This window comes from Seriola dumerili, unplaced genomic scaffold (genome assembly GCF_002260705.1).
Source record: "Seriola dumerili isolate Sdu_G_001 unplaced genomic scaffold, Sdu_1.0 BDQW01000219.1, whole genome shotgun sequence".
In the NCBI taxonomy this organism is placed as follows: domain Eukaryota; kingdom Metazoa; phylum Chordata; class Actinopteri; order Carangiformes; family Carangidae; genus Seriola; species Seriola dumerili.
The window spans coordinates 7,095,075-7,118,243 of NW_019174474.1; the positions used below are offsets into that span (position 1 = coordinate 7,095,075).

General features: G+C 43.1%; 1 protein-coding gene across 1 annotated transcript in view; it reads left to right on the top strand.

Moving 5' to 3' along the window:
• Positions 1–23,169, top strand: part of LOC111228590 (serine/threonine-protein kinase BRSK2-like) — a 171,084-nt gene that overhangs the window by 74,957 nt on the left and 72,958 nt on the right. The window contains exon 2 of the mRNA XM_022754570.1: positions 17,125–17,219. Within this exon, the coding sequence (XP_022610291.1) occupies positions 17,125–17,219 (95 nt within the window). The remainder of the gene's footprint in view (positions 1–17,124; positions 17,220–23,169) is intronic.

Sequence of the window (23,169 nt, forward strand, 5' to 3'; positions counted from 1 at the left end):
CAGATCATTCTGTTTCTTCAAAATAGTTCCTTTATATATACATAGGGCATATGTCTTGCTATACAAATAAGAATAAACAGGAAATCTTCCTCTTCCTTGTGTAGAAGAAGAAAAGAAGGGTTTGAATTGAAAGATTGCAACAATGTTTTCCACTGCAAAAGAAACATCTTTAATTGATTGCAGGAAGCTGCTGGTTCACCTGGTGTTACACAGTCTTCTCTGCCTCGCAGGGTTGGTGTGAAATAGTAACACATCGCATTAATAATGAATCCTGGAAACACTTCGTTACATTTTTCACTCAAATCAGGTAGCACTTTATTTCAAAGACTCTGAAAAGGAAATTGGGTGCCATAACATTTCTGGAACTGGCTTTTGAGCTGTGAGGTTTTAATGTGGTAGCTCCTCTAATGATGAGGTGCTGTTCATCAACTTATCAGAGGGCTTCCAACAGGGCATCCAGTGTGGTTGCCATGGTACTTGGATGGTCTATTGATAGACAGGGCTATGGTGGAAAAAAGTATCAATACAGCAGCTCGTAGGTGTAGCACTTGTACCCTATTTCAGTCTACTGTACACTACGTATCACTCTTTTTTTATTTCTTTCTTTCATATCTCATGACTCTCATTAGCTTCTCTTTTATATCTCTCCTGTCTTCTTTACACACATTATTCTCATTCCCTTCGTACTCTGCTTCTCCAATCACTTTTGTTACCCTGCTCTCCTCTTCTGTCATTCTTCTCTCACTGTTTCTCCATTGTTCCTCTTCATTGGCTAAGGCTATAGCTGTCGTTGCGTGTGTGTGTGTGTTTGCGCGTGCGCGTGTGTGTGTGTGTGTGTGTGTGTGTGTGTGCGTGTGTGCGTGTGTGCGTGTGTGTGATGGAGTGGAGCGGGGCTCTGCAGTGAGGTGATGGTATGTGAAATCACTGACATTACAGAAGGGGGGTGGTGGTGGCATTCCCACTCCGCTGCTGTCCTCTAATCGACAGGGGCACCATCCATGTACCACATTTCTTCTCACCTCCATCTCCCTTGCTCGCTCTGTCCAACAGTCTCTCCATCAGCCTTTCATTCCTCTCCCCTTCTCTTCATCCTCATCCTCCTTTTCTTCCCCTCCTCCCAACTTGCTCCTCTCCTAGCAACAACAGCTGTCCTCTCAGGAGTGTCAGCATCCTTGCGACTCTACGGATCAGTCTGAAACACACGTGTGTTGTGTATTTCATGTCCATATTTATTATTTTTCAGCACATTGCTTATCCTTGACAACCAGAAAAACATATTCCCTTTTTCCTGTATCATTTCTTTTTTTTTAACACCTTTTTTCTCTTTCTGCTTATTCCTGCACCTCTAATCTCTGATCTCCTTTTTTTTCTGACTGTCTAGTTTTATTGGCCAGTCTTTGTTTTCTGTGTGTCTGTGTATAAAATCACAGTGACGGGACAGGATTGCAGTGGCTGCAAAAAGAGACTATCATGAAGAGAGAAAGACAGAATAGGGGTGAGATTGAACGTAATTTCAAAGAAGGGCAGAGAGAGAGAGAGAGAGAGAGAGAGGAAAGAAACAACAGCCAGATGAAGAGAGTAGTTGAAAGGCATCAAAAACAAACAAAGTTACACGGCAAATGTAAAGGATCCCTCTGGCAGAGCTACGAGGAGAGTCAGAGAGTGTGAATAAAAACGAGGGAGAGAAAATAGAGTGGAGGGGGGGGGGCAAAAGTGCAGGTGAAAGGGAGCCCCCAACTGGCAGGAGCTGGTAGTGGCATGTAACACCCCATCACCTCTAAACACTCTCCTTTATCTTCTTCTCTGTCTCATTCCTCTACTCAGTCTGGCCTATCTCCCTCAGACTAGGAGGAGCGTCAGCACTTTTTAGGTTCAGGATGACATGATCATGCAGATTAGTGGTAATCTCACCTTCCCTGATGGTTTGGGTTGCCTCTGAATGTGTATATGCTTGTGGGACTGATTGTATTCCACTTAAAGAACTCCTCAGACAATAATCTCCACTCTCTCTCCTCTTGTCTCTCTGTTCTCTGTCCCTCTTTTCTTCCTGTCCCTCCCTATCTGCACTTGTACGCTGCACCAAGCCAGAGTTATAAGGCTATTTGCGTCATCAGCTCCAGGCAGAGTGTGTGCGTCTTGTGTGTATGTGTTTGACCTGAACTCTCCCACATACAGCTGTTGAATATTAAGCTCTGACTGGTGTGTGGATTTCCCATTACTGCTGCAGTGCATAGGCCAGACCCACACACACACACACACACACACACACACACACACACACACACACACACACACACACAGAACATGACATGATGTCATGTTTGCAAATTCTAGAGCACATGTTTAAGTAAACACAAGTGCGCACACACACATTTCTCGCCTTTTTCTTTAACCTCATGTGTTGACCACCCATCAGCTTCCATCATAAACCACTTCTCCCTCCGCCTTGTCTCCATAGCAACGCCATAGCAACCCCCGCTGACCCAGCCAGCCATTTGCAGCGCCTTTGATATGAACTCAACCCGCCCCTCTCAAACCTCTCCAACTGTCATCAGTGGCTGAGAGGGTTGTCCATCAGCCCTCCTGACATCTTGATTGGCGGTTGCTGCTCAGACATGCATGGAGAGTGCATCTCTTCAAAATGAGACGGGCCTGTGAAGGACGAGCGCAGGAATGCAGAAATTGAACTTAAGTTTCTCCCGTCATAAGTGAAAAACCTGATGACGGGTGGCGCTTTCCATTGAAGGATAAGTGAATGAATGTTTGAGAGGTCTCAAGTTGAGTCCGTGTTTCTGTCCTTGATTGTCATAAGATGTAGCGTGTCCAAAGCGTCACACGCATCCATCACAGAAGTGCAACATGCATCATGCCATTGTGACAGACTCATTCATAGATGTGATGCCAGGACACACATCCTGCAGTTCAGTGATGTACAACATGTACTAAGCATGTCAGGGATACCTCCCCATGTCTGCAAGGCTCCTGTGATAGCCTCATGAGCATTAACTTGATATATAAAAGCGATCACCAGCCCTGTAAACATGACTAATGCCCCAGCACTCTCTGCACTGACACTGGGTGTTGATGCTTTCTGTGTGTGTGTCATTTGATCACTTAATGGTACAAATTGACTCTGCAATTGTGCTTTGAGCGATCATTGTGTCCTTATGTCCAGCGGTAAAGAGCTTTTGTATTATTGACAATACACACAAAACACGCACTGCGCATACAAGCACAATCAAACGCACACATGCTAGTCCCACTCACCAGACGGCTGTGTGAAGCGCCACAGATGGGGGAGGTGCTGCGCTGATCAATACATCGTCAGTTGCCCTGACTGTATCATTATCATTTTAATGGCTGCAGTATTTTCCCCGCTGATGGCTTTCGAAATGAACAAGACAACACCAGAGGTTTCTAAAAGTTCACTGCTGCTGCAGTCGGCTTGTGGCTGCAGGTCGGCCGGTGACATTTTGAAAACACAGAGCAGCTAATGAAGACAATACAGATTAATGATATTGATTAATGCTATACTTGGAAAAAAAAGGCAAATTTTTTACATAGTTTATAGAGCCTGTCCTCTGTTGGTGCTTCTCAGATTTGGCTATACTTGACAAAGTGATACCAGTATTAATGTGATGAATGTCAGAGTCACTCTCAGGGGTGAGCCGACCTGTTCTGGTTTATATAATAAGAGCCTTTATGTAATATCATGCTGTGCTTAACATTGGTTGAAATCCAATGTCTGCTTATGTTCTTTGCCACACTGTATGGTAATGGCACTCTGGATTATGGGTGCAATTAAGAATTATTTCCGTTATTGATCCATTTGATTATTATTTTGCCGATGAATCATTTATAGTGATATAAAACAGGGAAGTTAAATGTTCTCACATGTGAGCCTGGAACCATCAAATTTTTGTCTTAGATCTTTGCTTTATAAATATCTTAAATAATTAATTAGTTATCAAAAGTATTGCTGATTAATTTTCTGTTGCTGGAACTAATGGTCTCAGAACTATCTGTGTGATCAGTATACAAAACTGATGGAAATATCTCTCTGATCAATGGATTAATAGTGTTGTTCAGTCATTTAACAAACATGTACATAGCATAAAGTGCTTCTCAAAGGCTCAGTGTTGCAGACAAATTTGAAACGCTTATGAAGATCAAGTGAGAAGCAAGCCTCATAGTTCTGCTACCTGTCTTTCTTTTAAAGGTGGGTTTTGGTGGGGGAGAGTGGGAGATGGAGACAGGAAGAGACTTTGCATGCTATAGAGTGTGTGTGCGTGTGTACTCAGGCTCTCTGCATGTATCTTCTCCTGCAGTCCTGCATGTGGTGACAGGCTGACATCAGAGTAAAAGCCCCCTGAAGTCGTGTTGAACAGATGTCTCTCTGCTCTCTCAGTCTCCCCGGTGGTGGAATACATAGACCCGGCACTCTGTCGTCTCTCTCTCGCTCTCTCTCTCTCTCACTCCCTCTCCCTCTTCTTTGTCTGACTTTCCCTCTGTCTATTCAATTTGCTTTTCTAATAAAATTTGCTGTTCATTCTTCAGTCACCATACTTTTTAGACTCCCAATATTCTTCCATTTTTTTCATTTTTATCTCTTTTTGACGTTCAGGAGTTTTCCCTCAGCTTTGTGAGACATCTCACTCTCAGATCAGTCTTTGTTCAGTAAAAAGGCCAGGTGAAATGGACTCTCGGTGAAGTGCCCTTGGTGTTCTGCTTTGTGTACTTTCTTTTAGTACTTCTCTGCGTGTGTGTGTGTGTGTGTGTGTCCAGTTTGTGTGTAGCTGCACTTTTTGTACAAGGCAATATTCCAAGCCCTGTGACGTGAGCCCTGTCTGTGAGAAAGCAGGCAATCTGGGCCTTGGCTTTTCTCCAGAACCACTTTCATTTCCATTCAGCAGTGGGATGTTGCTCACTGGAACACACATGTGCACTGCTGATGCACACACACACACACACATACACACACCCACACAGAAACACAGAGAATCACTGGTAAATATAGACGAGCTGAAGAGTGTTCAGGCAGGGTCAAAGCCAAGCTGTCTTTGGGCCTCAGTAAGACTTTCTCTTTTTGTTTCTTATCTTGTGGAATTGGATATTTTCTTACAAACTCTTACTTATATGCATGCAGACGCATATAAACACACAAACACAAGCTGCTCTTGTTATGGTAGGAACGCATGATGCAACAGCAGAGCCATCCCTCCTAATGTCCCCTGGGAAAAATGAAGAGAGGGAGGGGGGCGTGTTGAAGAAAAGAGAGACGTATCAGGCAACAACAAAAACAAGGGGAGACTGAGCGAGGAGGAAGAGTGACTGATTGACTGAGGAGAGGGAATAGAGGACAAAGTGAAAATGATAGAGGGACTCAAGCTTGAGGGGGGGAGATGGAGACAGGGACAGAGAGAGAGAGAGAGAGAGAGATCAGGCTTACAGTGGCTAATAGAAATTCCCTTGTTGCCTCATTGAGATGCAACGGTGGCTTGGGTAATGAGCTAGCTGCCGCTGACGCATTGATTTAGCCAGAAGACTCGCTCAAATTATCCCACTCCTCGAGAGAGATGTCAACAGTTCCGCCAATGGCCGCCGGGGTAATTACCAACGCATCCACCCACCACAACACCTCACCCAACCCCGCCTTGTGTTTCATTCTTCTACACAACCCCACTGTCTCCACCCCCTTCCTGCCTTCCTCTGCAGCCCCTCCCTCTGGGATGTCCCATAGCCCAATATATTAGGTTTGCAAAAGCAAGGTTCAGTGGGAGCACATACCTTCAGTGGCTCCAGTTGGAGTTCTTTGTGAATCCATGCTATGCTGGGGGAAGCAATAGTATACTACTGTAGATGGTAGAACTGCAGGTGAAATGGCAATGAAAAAAAATACCTAGAATTCCTTGGATGGTGAGTGTAACTGGGTGGAAAATTGTCTCTCAGCAAAAAATAGTCATGTCCCTTTAAGATAATATGCAAATGACTGTGTTATCGTGCTCTGCAGAATGCACATTTATCATGGATTATTCATAGATTTAAAAATAGAGAAAACAGGAAAACATTCCAAATCAGATGAGTCATCTCAGCACACGTACTGGTAGTGATTCTGGAAATTGTTCCAAAATAAAATGTTTGTAAATGTGTAGATACACAAGAGAGCTTTTGTGAGAAGGTATATTACTGTACCTCAAAGCATGACGGCACAGTGATTCAGTAGCCCAGGTTTCACCCACTCTTCTTAATGCAGAGCATTAATCAGAAAAGTGTCTTTGCAAATATTATGTTAAAATTGTTATATTGTCTGCAAGTACACAATATATATAATGCAATGATATGATCTATTGGCCAAGTACCCAACCATTCTCAGGCTCTAAATTATGCAAGAAATCAAAACGCTTTCACTCTCACTGGTGTGTTGTCAGTGGTGTTGGTAGCAAAATGGGCAAATCTAGGACTGAATTAATGCAACAACTCAAATCATGTCAGTGGCTGTTATATCAGCCATTAGAATGAACAGAATTACAGTGAGCAGGGCAGCGGCTGCCTGTGCTAGACTGTCTGCATGTGATAACAGTTTTCACTCTTGGTGTGTAAATCTGGCTCCTAACATGGATGTTTTGTTGAGCTGTGTGTGTGTATGTCCTGTGCTTTTTTAAAATAATGCTGTACTGCAAGGCAGTTCTCTCTCACACACAAATGCACACCTCTTGTCTTCATTGTTTCCGTGCCTTGAGGTGTTTCCGATTGGACTATACAATAATGGTGAAGCTTTGACACTTTGACCTTTCTCCTGTGCAGCATTTGTTTTACGCGAGTGGAGAATAAAGGTTCTACAAAGACATAGGGAGGAGGAAGAAAAGCTGGGAGAGGAACTCGCCTGTATCTTTGAACCTTTGGACTTTTGATCAGGAAATGTGTGTGTGTGTGTGTGTATCAATGTCACACACCAGGAGGCGGCCCCCCTGCCTCAATCACACACATACATACACACATTCCCCCTATAGAAGATTGTTGTGTCCTAGATCCACACCCTGTGGGTGCACATAGGAACAACCTTGTGCATATTGACCATAATAGCGGGGTGTGTGCTCACCTTGGACAATCCTTCCTGCTGTTTTCTTTTTTTCACTTATTTATGAAAGGGCTGAAATGTCAAAAAAATGGAAAAGTAACTTGTAGGTTAAGGTCTTGTTATGTGTAGAAGAATAAGTTAGAAAATAAAAGAAGGACGTGTCGGTTTGTTTGATGTGTTTTCCTTCAGCTGTGTGAAGTGAAGTTTGTGCCTCTGAGTGGGTGCTTCTCGCTCTCTCTGTTAAAACCATCATAGCGGGACTCATTTTCAGTCCATGTGCTCAAGCCGTCATCTCCCCTGCCTGCCCCAAAGTGGGAACGCAGCACCCTCATTGCCAATTAAACTCCAATCAACAAACGAAGATGGAGTGAGACATCGAATTACATCCAATATCCTCTCCCATACTCAAGCCTGTCTTTGCCAGCCACAAATTAGCTTACAAATTAAGGCTCTGAAGATGGGAGAAGCCGAGTTTCCAGATAACAACCAAATAACATCCTGCTGGCATTTTGATGTATCGTTCCAACTTGGATCCAGCTTCCTGCCTTCTCTTGATGTGCAGAGAAAGTTTTTGTTGGGTTTTTTTCCTGGTTGAGTTTCGACCATCCATTTCAATCTCGACTCGGAAGGAGGCTGGTTATTAAGACAGGTTGATGAGAACTCATCGCACTGGAATCTGCTCCAGCTTGATCCATGTTTGGGTTGTCTATACAACATTTTCATTACCAAACGCACTTAATTAATGAAATAACTCAAGCTGAATTATAGATGAGGAGGGTTTGATTAATTGCTTTTTAGAGTCAGATTTCCTCTCCACTCTCTTTTCCAGCCCACACAATTGGCCTGTCTGAGTGGCATGCATGCCAGATATGGCGTGTTTTTTTTTTTTCGTGTTCTCGTGTATGTGTGTGAGCACACGTGTGAGTGAAAAATACAGAAAGAAAGCACTGCCTTCTTTCAGCATGTCTCTCTATGGATACAGTGAGGTTTTGTAATATTATCCAGTCAGGTGTTTTAATAATTCATACTTTTATATTGGGGGTTATCTAACACATGACGTGCAGACAGTACGCTGCTCTTTGAAAGGTGTCTAGGGGCTCCTCTCACTGAGAAGCCTATCAGAGTCATCACCAAGGCACCAATCTTTAGCTCATCATGTCACCTCTTCATTTGACTCTCATCTCCCTTTAGGAGCGCATGAGTGCATGTTTAGCATGCACAGACATATGTTTCAAGAGTGACACACATATGCACACCGGTAGCATCGTTTTCTGTGGCCATCTTATCCATTTGTGCGTACAAGTATGTTATATACTGTACACGAGCATGTGTCTGTGTGTACGCACATGTGCACGTGTTTGTCCCGTCTGCTGCGGCTGCTGCATTGGGCCTGGTGTGGCTAATTAAAAGAAGCCTTCTTGCATTATTCATGAGGCTGTAATTATACATTCCTTTTGCTGATCCCCAGTCAGAGGCATTAAAAATAGATCTGAGTCTCCATGCCCCGCCCTTCTAGGCCCCACTTTCACTCTGTGTTTTGACTATGTCTTCCCCAGCTTCTCTCTATTTATCTAACCTTATCAGTATTTCTCCATCTCACTGTCACTGGCCTCATTGTCACGGCCTTCTTTTTTTTTTTTTTTTGTTCTTTCCATCGTTCCTCTTGTCTCCTCCATGTCTTCATTCACGTTTGCTCTGATGTTCCCTTTTGGGATTCGGGCAGAACATTCCTCTGACAGTGTCACTCTCGCTTCAGCTCTGTGGCCTGACCTCCAGTCACATCAGGCCAGAATTCAGAGCGGAATATTTAGAATCTGCGATGACATCTCAGCAGAAAGATTCAGAAGAGAAATCACTCCCTCTGATCAACTTAATGGAGAGACTTTAAAACCTCTAAAGTAAAGTTCTCCCTGACTTTTTTCTTATTTGTACATAAACTAAACTACAAAACCGAATCAACTCAAATGTGAGATGGCATCAGTACATATAAACTAGACTATGGTTATGTGGCAAACAAGACAATATTTGGTATGTCTGCCATATGCCTCCAGCACTAAGTCATCAACATCCAAGAACTTTGTGCACAGTCGAATATATGACAGCCTGACTACTTTCAGAGCTATTTTCTGCTGTGCAATCATGCGTTAGTTGGCGCTGGCATCGGTACTTGTTTGCCTTACTGGCAGAAAAGAGTGTGTGAAGCTTGCGTCTTCCACCGCGCAGGTGATGAGCTTCTGAGGACATATCCATGCATATATTTTCACGTTGATGAGGCTGCTTCAGATAGGGGTGGGAATTTTGTAAGATCTGCCAATCAGAGAGCTTGTTAGGTAACTAAGTGGATCACTCGGTAGTCGCTGCCTTTGGCCGATCCGCTCAGTCATTCTCATATTGTTGTTTCAGAATTTAAAAAAAAAGAAAAGAAGATAACTGCCTTGAACTCACCCATTGCTTCATCGCAGTACATCTCACTCAGTACTTCTTACACCCCATTTTCACTCTGTTTGTGTTTGTTGGGGGCTGGTTATATTATGTTATATTATGTAAATGCAGTTGTGTAAATGGAATTGGCTTTCCACACCCATGACCCCACCCCCACCCTCCCTCCCCATACTAAACAGGCAAAAACAAACATGCACACTCAAATGCACATATGAACACACAGGAAGCAGAGGCTGTAGAAAATACACAGGAGAAATATATCGTCAGGATCTACAGTATGGCTTAGTATATTTTAGTGTACATGCAGGTTTATTGATAATCATTTATACTGTTATTTTTTCAGAGATAATCAAAGGTAAACACAGTCAACACACATTTTGTCTTCAATGGAGCAGTATTGGATATTATGAAACTCCCAGGTTGAAATGCTAGTACAATATCTGTATCTGAAAGTGCTAAGACATATGCATGGATCACAATCCCATGCCAAGTAAATTGACTCTTAGCCATTTTCATGCATATATTGAGCTTTCTGATGGAGAGAAATTGATCATACCTGAACCAGAGCTGATGGTGTAAATCTATATTATTCAAGAATAATAATGGAGTCCACTCTCCATCACTCCGTCAAGTCAAAGCACTGAGGATCACTGTTAGAATAAAAGTTTTAATTAGCTAAGAAATTCCCTGGAAAAGGGGGACACAGTTAAAAAAAAAACAAAACATCCTCCATTTCTGTTGTCAGTAAAGTACCATTACTGTTGTATTTGCCAAGAGATCCTTGTTTTGTGCAGGGAGTTAACTTATAAGGGAGCTTTCTGTATGCATGCGTCAGTGTGCCTCCCTCCTCGCTCCAGCACTCCAGGGCTAAACTGCTCTTCCTGCTTTTGAAGCTGTTCTGTTGGTCTGGGCCTCTGTTGTTACTGATGTTGTTGCTGTTGCTTTGGCTGGTAGGGTTTAGAGGGTTGCAGGGGAATTGAGGCTGGGTAGACTAACGTCACGGCTGACTGAAAATGCAAAAAAAAAAAGAGCGAAAGAGGAGGTGGAGGAATGGAGGAGATAGAGATTTAGTGAATGAAGAGGGTGGTAAGAAGCGGCGGGAGAGAGACAGACAGAGAGAGTGCATTCATTGAGGAGCGAGTGAACATTGTTTGATCTTCGACATGCTGTCTCCCTCCTGCACAGTATGACTCAACAGCTTTCTGCTGGCATATTCCGTATCTTTCTCTCTTTTTTTTCCCGGATAGATGGGAGGACGAAGAGAAAGAAGGGGGAGATAAACGGGTTAGAAAACACTGACTGACTGTGTGGAGAAGGAATGAGGTTAGAATTTGGCAGAAAGTGAGAAATGAGGGAAAGACAGAGCGACTAAACAGAGAGGAGAGAAAGCAGAAACAGATTTTGTGGCAGGGATTCACTGTTGCACATCTGCGTATCTACAGTCCTGTGCTTCATGTAAATACTGTTTTCTGCAGAGTAATGAGGTCAGGCCAATTAAAATCAAACACAATCAATGAACCTGCATTCAACATGCACAAATTTGTTATTCATTTATGTTCTCATTTATTTCAGTTTTATGTACCTGTAATATATTTCCATCCAGTGTTGAAAACATTTTCAGAGTTCGGCCTATGCGAACATAATGTATGATGTAAACAACAATAGTTGGCAAAAAGCGAGAGATTCTGTGGGAGGGATTCACTGCATTTCTCATCTATAATTGCACTTGTACTATATGAAGGCATTAATTTGTCATAACCACTTCCGTTTGGCACTTTGCTACCACCAGTGCATACAAAACTGTAATGACGAATATACAGTTGAGCTACAAGGAATGTATTTCTATTCCAGGCACCACCCACAGATGTTTGATGTTACAGAAAGTCTATGTAGAGCTAACAAAACTGAAGAGCATAATTTCATTTGATTATTTAACATTCCTGTTCATTAAATCTGTGTTTGCTTCTGTACTTGTGTGAACAACAGAGAGAGAGAGAGAGAGACAGAGACAGAGAGAGAAAGAGAGAGAAGGACAACACACAGATCCATTGTGGTTAATGCTGGTTCCTCAACCCCTGCCCTCTGCCCTGGTGGAGGGGATTCCCACGCCCTGCCACAGTGGTTTTTCCATGTGGCCAGGAGGACTTGTAGGAGTAAGCCCTTGTAGCACGTTGTGTTTCCTTTCAAACTCTGATCCCAGGACAGAGCTGTAGCCCCCACGTAGAGCATTCAGGGTTAGAGAGCATAAGTGGAAAGCAGCTCACAGATCTGTGCCTAAGGGCAACGAGCTTCTCAGAGCCCTGCACCTGAGGGAGACAAAGCTAAGCCAGCATAAGCTACTACCATCTGCTGGCATTGGCTTAGGGCTTCTGAAAGATCAAGTTTGAAAGTGAGAGAGGTGCGCAAGTGGAGACATCTCTTTTTCATCCTTCGCCCTCCTCTCCGAGTAGTCCCTTCCAGATGGATATTAAGCTATCCAGTAATGATCTTTAACCGCATGGATGCCAGTGCTGTGAGGAGGATAAAGCTGAAGACATTGACCATGTGTGTGGTTAGCAGGTGGAGATCATAAAGTGCCTCTCCTAGACTCAAACACAAGCGTGGTGTTCCTGTCCTCTCTCCTCTCTGCTCTCCTTCGTTTCAGATTGATGGCAGGGGAAATCAGGCCCATACACAGGCTCCTTCTCCTCTCCTACCTGCTCTTCCTAGGATGTCCCAGCTCTGCCTGATGATGAATTGACCACTGATCTCACAGGTTCTCTCACTGGTAGCGGAGGTTTCCAGGCTAACTCAGATAATATGTCAAAGCATTCAAATAAAGTGCTATACACAGCTTTCACTTTGTAGGGTACTAAAGCTGATACAGATAAACTCCTCCATGTAGCGCCCCACAAGGATTCCAGATATTTCTCTCAGCTCGGTCACAACACGTGTTCAAAAAGTTCACTTACATGTTGCCATGATGAATATACTGACAGCAGTTAGAGATGTTTTCCAGAACAGATGTCAACAAGTTCAGCTGCGATATCATGAAACACAATCACTCGAAGAGACAGTGAAGTGAGACAAAAAGCTCATTACAAAATCAATGCTGGCACATGGCTCAGTGAAGCAGTGCAAGAGACGCACTGCCATGAATGTTCTTTAGTTTTCGAGAAGTACATTTTCACAACTCTGTGAAGATGTTGTTAATTAACTCATTTTCATTAATGATGAGTTACTACAGTCGTGGTTCCCAGTGTTTTTTTTTCTTTTTACTCTCTTTTCTTTCCTTTCTTTCTTTCTTTCTTTCTTTCTTTCTTCTTTTGACTCTTAATTTCCTACCCTCAGTTCTTTAGCTTACTTCTCCGAAAGGGGCAAGCTCTGTGGATGCAATCAGTTCAGCTTTTATTCAAAAACTTTATTATTCATCCCTGATTTGTCAAAGTCAGCGGGGTGATGATTGAAACCATTCGACTTCGAAGCAATGCAGCAGCTTCCAGCGCAGTGCAGCAAAACACTCGTCGCCTCTGATGCTCGCTGAGCCGTGGACCAAAGTTCTCATTCTGTGTCTTTCTCCGGCAGTCCCTCCACATTACATCATTAATCACAGAGGCGCATGGAAAGTAGAGAGTGCAGAGCCGGGATGGAGGCCAGGGGTCAGTCGATGGTGGCCTCTCCAGCCCATAAGTCCCTGGCTGGTGTCATTATTCTGACATTGTTGTGAAGGCGAGAGCTTTTGATGCTATTGATTTTGGAGGAGGCCGAAGGAGAGGCCAGATCGATGCACTTGCAGATTCGGAACGCGGGTCAGCTGCACAGCCTGCTTTCGTCCATACGCGTGTTAATGATAGTATATAAGTGTACAGTATATGTGACAATACCAGTCTGCATGTGTGTCCCTGGTACAGTTAATAAATTCCCTGTATGTGACACTCGATCACAACACAGTGCTGGCCTCTCCAGTGAGGGAATACACTCCCACGCATCTGCTTTACACCTACAAAGATACCAGCTGCACATACAGGTAAACACTTGCAATTAAAATGAAATGTAATCCATATGCGTACACACACACACACACACACACACACACAATTATACATAGACACTGACAACTGTAGCTGTAATGTTCTTTGTATTCTCCACTTGAGTCTCTGACCCTTTGTGCTCTCAGTCAAAGCCTTACGTTTGAAGTTATGTTCAAAGACAGCCTATCTGGCTCAGCCCAGATTTAGATGAAAACCTGGTGTCTTCCTGGTCATCTCCTAAACCCTCCCCTCCCCTCCCCTCCCCAGCCTCACCACTCCAGGTTGAGCTCAGAATATTCACACAGATCTGCAAGTGTTTCCTCTGGGGTGTTATCACAGACAAGTAAAAGGGGCACAGGGAGTATAAAGCAATCACCCTCATTACAGGACATTAGAGAGTAGGGGGTTGAGCGGTTAATTTTGGGTCATGGAGAAGCTGATGTTAATTAGATATTACAACATACTTGAGACAAGTTAAGTCATATTTATTGTGAGAAAACCTTGTGTCATTAATTGCATATTCCCTGTTGGAAGAGGATGGCGGGGTTGTACACGAGGCAGGGAGGAATCATTGAGTATTATATAATCATAAGGATATCAGGTGGGGAGTTTAAAATGCTGCGATGGTGTTTAAATTGAGACATGCTTCTGTAAAGATAGTGTATGTGGAAAAGTGTATGTGCAATGCAGAGAGAGGGTTTCAGAGCAACTGCAGCTGCACACAAAATAACTCAACCACATGTCTCTGTATCTGCAGTCCTACGCTTCAAACAGAATGCTGTTTTGTTGAGCCGAACCAAAAGCCGAAAAACACACATTATTATTTATTCTATTGCGTGGTTTGTTTTATTTATTGCTTTGTTTTTTTTCTATCCTTGGTTGAAAACTGTTTGTAATTTTTTCTTTTGCTGTACATTCTGGTTTTTGTAAATATGAGTCAGTCTCTTGTGCTTGTACACTTTTATGTAATCAAATTATGTACAAATATTGTGTGTTGGCAAACAGCTGCATGAATGTCAGCACTCAACACCCACACATTATAACATACTCTAGCTTGGTTTAGGCCGGAATATACTATCTCTGTCTAATTTTGATACAAAATACAACCATTTTAGGGATAGTAATATTTGGTATTTCAATAACTTTGTTGATCCCTTGAGTTTTCATATAGTGCTAACATCTGGTCAAAATTTTACCTGGTCCAAGAGTTAATTAATGAATAAGTACTTGCAATACTTCCTCATGTGGGCAGGACATTGTTGAGGAATATCATTTGAGTGTTGTTTAGGGATTCCTGATCTCCTTTACATGACATTGGCTTGGTAATGTTACACCACCAGTGACCAAACACAACACCAAAATGATGATAATTTGCCCCAAAAAGACAAATATACAGTACATTAATGTGGGCCAATGCGCCAGTTTTATCTGTTGTGAGCTAAGCTGGTGTGATGTTTTGCCATGACGATTTGTTCCATTTTATTAGGTCTGTTGCTGTTGTTTGTTGTTGATTTTTATCTATGTGGTATAAAATAAGCTTATGGCTTATGTCCCTGTATGTTATGTACTGAACGTCCTTGTAAAAGTTCATTCCAATCCATACACAAAGTGGCTGTAAAATCGTAATGTGCTGTGTTCCTGTGCATATTTCCCTCCTGCTAATGCGCCCTTTGCTCACAAAAACACAGGCACTGGAGCAAGATGGATAGTGAGGCAAATAATCCAGTTAACTTTTCATGTGTTTGCAGGCAGATATTTTCTCTTTAATGTGTTTATCATGACTTATGAGCTTCTCTATAGCAGCCATTAACATATGATTACCATCACAGGGCTAATGGGTTTGTCTGTTCTCCCTCCTGCCCAACTCCTCTTTGGTAACATTCACTTCCTTCTTATCTGTCTGTCACTCTCTCTCTCTCTCTCTCTCTCTCTCTCTCTCTGTCTCTCTTTGTCTCTCGCCTCCTCTCCTCCATGTGTCTCCACTCTTTGCCCCTGCGGCCCCTCAACTCCCAAGCCAGAGCCTCACTCCCACACAGTGCTCTCCATTATTGCTTAATTATCTGTGGCCTGTCATTTGAATAATGTGCTATCCCTGACTTTCAATCGCTTTCACATTTTCCCTTCATCTTTCACGTGCTCTTTAATATGTACTTCTTCTCCATCTCCCTCTGTTGCTTCCTGTCCTCCATCTCTCCCTCACCTTGTTGACGTCTCTCCGGCCTCAGAACACTTGTCTCTGCGCTCACCGCCTCCTCAAAGCCCATTGATGCTCCTATTGTATTGGTCCGTATAGAATTCAAACTATGCGAAAGACAGTGGGAGAGCAAGCTAGAAGTCCACGTAAGTGTGGTTCATGTCAGCCAACCAGATTACTTCTCTCCATAACGTGCTTCTCATAGTAACTGCACCGTTTCAGTGATAGGCACTTATTAACTTCATTCCACCATCTTCATCTCTGCCAGCATGAGAGTGACAAGAAATCAAAGCATCCACATTATTCCACTTCGGTGTTTCTATAAATTTTGTGTGCCAGCCGTTAGAGAGAGCTCAGACGATGTAGTTTACAAAGTTAAAAATCATCTTCTGTCGTCTCCAAAATCCCCGCAGCACCATGGGGCCGTCGGGGAAATCAATAATAGAGAGGCGACATTTATTTGTGTAGGGGTGTGTGTTTGTTTTCAGTTTGTAAGTAATCTATCTGATGCAAACATCATTGTAATGTGTGTGCAGCTCTGTGGTCCCTGGCAGAGAATGGATTGGTGCTGTCATCACGGCTCTCTTGTATTAAATACACACAAACCCACCACTTTGTTCCACTGTAACTGTTCACTCATTGAGGTATCCCTGCCTGTTTTCTGCATTGTTTGTGGCTGAACTAAAGATACCTGGGGACATTTACTGAGGCAAAGCAGCGGAGATGCTTTTGTGATTGTGTGGCGAATCTTAGGATTCATGTGAGTTTTGATAGAAAGTTTGTGTGTGAATGCCAATACAACCGACTGTCATGGTGTATCAAACGCTCAAATCTCTCCCCGTGCGTCAGTGTGTTTGTGAAGTAAAAGGTAATGTTTTCTGCCTGGGTGTCAAAATGTGACAACCTAATTTACTCTCCCGCAGTTAGGGGCATTGTTGCTTCGTTCTTGTCCTCTCACCTCTGTTTGTTACAGCTACCTTTTATTTTCTGTTTTAGCTAACTCAACACAACTGCATTACAGGCAGTTTAGTACATTATAGGAATCAATAACACAAATGGCCCCTTCACTTATTGCCTTTATGTCTCAAACAAACCCCAGAGGGCAGTTTATTTAAGGAACTGTTTACACTTCAGAAATCATTATTAGCATTCCGTACATGAGGTCAAGGGCCATTTTACATCAGTTAGTTAGCCAAAAAAAATGTAACACATTTTCTTCACACATCGCTTTAATTTGACAGTGCTTTTTAAATGTCCCCAGCATAATGTGCTCACTAGGTGCTGTGAATATTTATCGTTCACTTTCTTGGTGTCATCTAAAAATCTCACAATCAGTCCTACATAAGCAGTGTTTTACCTATCTGACCTAATAAAGGGTGTGTTTCCTGTTTGTGTTGCAGGATTGGTCAAGCTTGGAGTCCACTGTGTAACATGCCAGAAAGTCGCCATAAAGATTGTGAACCGTGAGAAACTCAGCGAGTCAGTACTAATGAAGGTAAGTTAATAGCTTTCAGTTCTTTTTGTGGCTTTCAGTGTTACAACTCAGGTTGGTGAAGGATTTTTTTACTTAAATTGTTCCATGTTTATGTATGTGAAGAAGGCAAGCACTTCTGGTAAAAACCTAGTATATGGCTGGACCTTGTTGTAGTCTATTTGCATTCTGCCTGTCAGCTGGTTTCAGCTCTTTACATGTTTGCTTCTCTCCTACTCGCTCACAGTATTTTAATACAACCCTATTCCCAATAAAGCTGTTGTCATGTTTTTCTGTTTCTGTTGTCAGACAACAGAAGTATGAAATAGTGACTGAAATGAGGTCCATTAAGACTACATGTTAACTTCCAACCCATTAACAAGCTACTGCTCTGTACCGCTAAAGTCCTGGTTTCATAACCCCAATACAGAAGTTAAGGGACAATGGCTGTGCTGTATGATTAGAGCTACTTGTCAGCATAGAGAGGTGTGCCTGCAGAGGGAAAGACCGACCTTGTGCTTGCGCAGGGGGGACTCTGGCGACACTCTTTGACAGCAAGCAGCTAAGCTTTGTCCAAAAAATTGCTGGGTTTGTTGCTAGGAGCTATCTTGAAAAAAACTTAAGGGGTCTGAAAAGTTGGCAAATCTAGTGATATAGGCAGCAAGTTTGAAACACTGCTTGTTCATGCCAAATCACTTTGAAAGAGCAACCACCGATGGGGAAACCCCAACACTCAGCTGGCTGACCAATAGTGTAACTTCATCACTCAGTCAGTCAGTCATTGTTATAGGGGTTGCCCTGCTGTTGCAGCTGAGCCAAAAAAAAAATCCTTTTTAAAGGGCATTTATTTTGCCATGGTTTCCTTGAGAAAGTTTACTATTTGTCAAGTTTCCAACAACCTTCAAAGATTTTGCAAGTTCTGGTGTCCTGTTGGCACAGCACAGTGGTACACACCAAGTAACCATGTGTTGTCCCTTTTGAAGTCTGGCTGGGGACCTTCACTCCTCTTTCTCTCCCGAGGATCTTAATATGCAGTAGCCCAGCTGAATGAAGCAATACTAAAGGTCTGTCAGCTATGACTGAGTAGTGATGTCCCTGAAAGAGCCACCTCTTTGACTACAAGATCTGGGCTGGCTGCCAGCTAGCGTTTCAAAAATCTCTAGGAGTGGACTTCTTGAGTGAAGTCTAAATTTCAACATAAATCAATGGCTGATCTTGCAAAAACTGTTTGAATAAAAGTGATTTATATCATAATAAGCCTTATGAAGAGTGGAATCACTGGCTGAGTTAGTGACAGTGGGTCTTTGAAGCAGCTGATTTTCATCCTTTTCAAATTTCAAACTGAAGGAGTCAGCTGTTTGGCTCCCCCGCCAGGAGCCAGAGCCACCAAGCAATCCTGGGGTAACACAACAATAAAGCAGGTTTCTGCAGCTGTAATTACTAGAGCCCCACTCCAAAATGCTTCAAAAACTTCTAGGAGAAAAAGTCCTTTTTATAATTTTTCCAGTTACCCACACAGAAGGATACAGTACAGATTTTTTTTCAATTTTACATCTCAGGGGCCCCGCTGGGCAACTCTATTCAGTGCCCACTCAAAATTGGCATGCTGCAAAATTGGCCCTTGTGCTGATGGAATAGTTGTAAAGAAACCAAAGAGAGCAGGAATATAGAGGACAACAAGACGCTACAACCTGAAAATTGTCTTTCACAGGACACATGCAGAGAGGAGTGCTTTCTGTAATTGTTTGCTTATGAGCTGGAAAGCAGGAAGCTGATGGGTTTGCTCACAGTACAGGTTATCTGCAAATGGAAAATCCCTCTGTTTTGCATCACTTCTGTGGCAAAATCATTAGACTTTAGATGAAAAGCACTCTGCGCTCGGATATTGCTGTTTGATAAACAGTCGGTATTAATCAGCTTCTTGCTGTGTCAGTGTCTCCCCGACTCTTTTTCACTTATTGCCGCCATGCTCCGGAAGTCATCCTCTTTCCTTCTCTTATTCACTTCAACACGCAGTGTAATATTTTCATGAGGGAAAGACGGGTCATTTGTGTTGCCACAGCGCTGACAGAAGTATTATTAGTTGTAGCAGAAGAAGTTGGTGGAGCCATTGTACTGTGTGACAGCAGTGAGGAAGGTAGCAGGATAATGTCCCAACCCAGGTGTCTCACATGGCGCTGTCCTGCAGAGGAAAATGATAGTAACAGATGCCAAACACTGACAGGCTTCCGACAGGACCAAGGCTTTTGCTGAAGCTGCATTTCAGAGCCAATTACTGAACCCAGCCGTTGTCACTCTTCTCTCAGCTGCTGGGCCCTAGTATGTGTGTGTATGAATGTGTGTATGTGTATGCGTGTCTATAACAGCAGGTGTGTGTTCACGTATGTGCCAGTAGGGAATGAATTATGCAGGAGCTGGGGGCAACTGGAATTCTCTGAAAGAGACAATTTTAATATGTGTCTTGTAAGTTTGGGAATAAAAGCCAAAAATCATAATCAATCACTGTTATGTCACGTTTCATGTAATTAAATCTTTCAAACTGAATGCAGCAACCCTGTTCCTCTGCCAATAGTGAACGACGCTTTCAGTTATGGATCAGATGGACAAATTTGTGTGACAAATGTGTTTGTGTCTGTTGTGTAGGAGTAGATTGTGCTGAGCAATGCTTGTATAGAAAAAATGCGTGTGATTTTTGTGCTGTTTGTCTTCCTCATGTAACTCAGGAGAATTCAGTGTTTCACAGAGATGGTGAATCTAATTGATACAGTATAGTGCAAACAGGCAGTGTTGTTTATGTGTCAGCATTTCTCTGTGTTTATGTGCAGCGTGTGTATTGATTTGTACATAGGCCTCTGATGTAAAGCAGCTTGAAGCCACCATTATAATTTAAAGCCACTGTACCAATGTGCATTGTAACTCTTTACAGTGACTTGTCAGGCATTGGACTGCGCTGTTGGTGAGGTCACAATGTTCCCTCTAGTTTCGGGACACACCGACATTTTTTGTCACACATCAGATTACAAATCCACTCCTCTATTCTAAGGCCTCCAACTTTGGCTGGACAGGTGTTTTCTGACTCAAATCCAACAGCCACTTCCCCATATTCCCACCCTGTTGCACTTCACAGTCTTATGTGTCTGTTCTCCGGCCTGCCTGTGTGGCTGTCAGACTGTCAGAGTGATCGGCCTGCACTCTACTGCAGAGTGCAGGCTCCGACTGTGAAATGTCACCTTTTAATATGCTAATGTATTGGGTCCCAATGGTGCCATTAGGGGAGAATCTGACTCTCCTGGACAGGTGTGTGTGTGTGTGTGTGTCTGACAACACACATTTATGCATGTGTACACACACCGATACACACATACAGGCCACGCACACGCTCACAAAAGTTCACAAGAATGCGTGTACATGTGTCATATTCATATGTATGTGCACGAACACATCCTCCATGACACACATCATCCCTCTACGTCTGTCCCTTCCCCTGACTGGCCTTGCGAGTCAGGGGTCTGTGGAGACGAGGAGACAGGTTGAATTAATTGTCTCAGAATATCTGGCAGAGAGGTCTGTCCTCCTCTCACTGAGTGTTGAACTTTATATAACTAATGTCGAACTCTTTAGTCCACAGCGCCACTGGCTATGAGACTTCAGACCAAAAAGACATTGAATTGTCTTGGATAATGAATTTGTCTATGAACTTTGTGTCAGTTTGTAACCAGGGAATGAGCCATGACGACTTCAAAGAGCAAGTGCAGCCCAATGTTTTATTTTATTTTTTTCACTTCTAAGCAGAAAACCTAACAATGGAGTTAGCTGAATAGAAATAAGAGTTGCCGTCAGTGGGAAGTGGCTGCCTGTCATGTTTCAGATGATGAGAAAGAAACAGACAGGAAGAGAATACACAATATGTGCACACATGACAGTATGTCAGCAGTCGTTGGCACCAGGGCCAAACAGAAAGGAGTGTGGTGATCCGATACAAACTGAAGCCCAGAACTAACACTGTATGTGTTAGCATGTGTGTGTGTTTGTGTGTGTGTGTGTGTGTGTGTGTGTGTGTGTGTGTGTGTGTGTATGTGTGTGTGTGTGTGTGTGGATATGGGTGTATCTCCAGGGAGTAGTTAATGTTTCCGAAACTCAGCCAGCCCTCCCTTTTTCTCTCTCCATCTCTTTCTCTCTCGCTGCCATGTCCCTGTGGCGTGGAGCCGTGGGATTGAGAGAGAGAGAATGAGAGAGAGAGAGAGAGAGAGAGAGAGAGAGAGAGGGAAGGAGGGCGAAAGAGAGCAAGGCTCAGGAGAGAGAGAGAGAGAGAGATGGACATGCTGTGAGAAACCCTGCTGAGACAAGATAACACAGACGCCTTAGTGGGTACACCACATCTCTACTCACGTTTCCTGTCGGGAGTGTGTTTTCTTCTTGATCTATTAATGCAACAGTCACACATATGGCGTGGTCAAATCGTTGCCATTTATAAAATCACAGGGAACAGTGAGATTTAAATAATGATTGATGATTTGTAGACGTGACGATTAAGAACACTCAGTGAGGTCAAAGTGCTGGGTAAGCCACAGAACATCAGACGAACATATCCCTGTCTGTTGAGAGGAGAGATGGAACGCCTCGCATGCTCTTGTCACAACAATGTGACAACTCTGTAATTGCTGGTGCCATGAGAATTCTGGGAAATAAAACTTGGTTCACAAGCCAGAAAAGCCTCCAATGAACAGGGCTCTGTATGATTTGAAAGATTACAATGTTAGTGCTAACTTGATACCAGAGTTTCAGTATTGATAGTAAAACAAAAATTGTTTTGTACTTTATTTTGGCAAATGTAAACAGGTTTTTCTACAAGTTCCTCATATTAGTGTTGCCTAAACACAAACTTTACACCTTGCAGCTTAAAACTGCTTAATTTTTTTTTGATTTGAATCATTTCATCAAAGAAAACAATGTTATGAATCTGAGCAGATAGTCAGTTTCAGCTTCAGTCCTTGACAGTTTAGGCCTACTCGGTGCCACAAACCTTTGGTCATAGTTACTTTCATTAAACACACGGCCATACTGCAGTCTTTTATTGCAATGTTTCTAAGCTTCTTCTGTAACACCCATGGTCATACTGGTGACACTGACATGATGGAGAGAACAGACCCTGAGTAGAATCTTGCCACTGCAGTGTACTATGGTCTGACAAGCTTTCCCAGAGAGCAGAGGATCCGCTGTACCACATTTCATACCATATTACCTATCATTATGCTGAGTGGAGCAACTTTTCTAATCCGCAGTTTAGTCTCGGGGTGAGTTAAATTGTTGCTAGCCACCAGCGCTAACAACTAGCCGAGGGAGAAGGGTATCTTTAGCATGCAGCAGTTGGTAGTTGCTGTTGATGCCTGCTCTGTTTCTCCCTCTGAGCCAGTGAGCTGGTGGCGGCTGCTGCTGTTGGGATAAGGACAACTAATTAGCTGGAGTGACTCTCTCTCCTCCTGAAGCAGCACAACTTCAAAGTCACTCTACTGTCCCCAAGCCCGGAGAGAGAAAGGAAGAGAGGGAGTGGAGGGATGGAGTGGAGGATGAAGGGAGATAGAGGGGAGGGAAGAGTGTGTGTGTGTGTGGGGGGAGGGTTAGAAAGGATGGCGAACATGAAGTTAGAATACTCTGAATAGATGTCTTATGAAGTAGATATCTCTACACAGTTGCGCTGTTTTTGAAGGTTTTTTTTTTTTGGTTTTTTTTAAGCACAGTGAGGTTGCTTGTGGTTTGCTGACTCTGTCCTTGATGTCAGTCATAACATTTCAGAAAAGAAATGTGTGTGTGAGTGAGAGAGAAAGAGTTTGGAGATGGAGAAGTCAGCAGTATAATTGCCCCCAGAAGCAAATAATTGAAGTGCTACGCTAAGGACGCCGAACATAAGAGTTGAGTATGACGAGGCAGTGCCACAGCCGGGGGAGCAAGATTACCTCAGATAGCCTTGAAATTT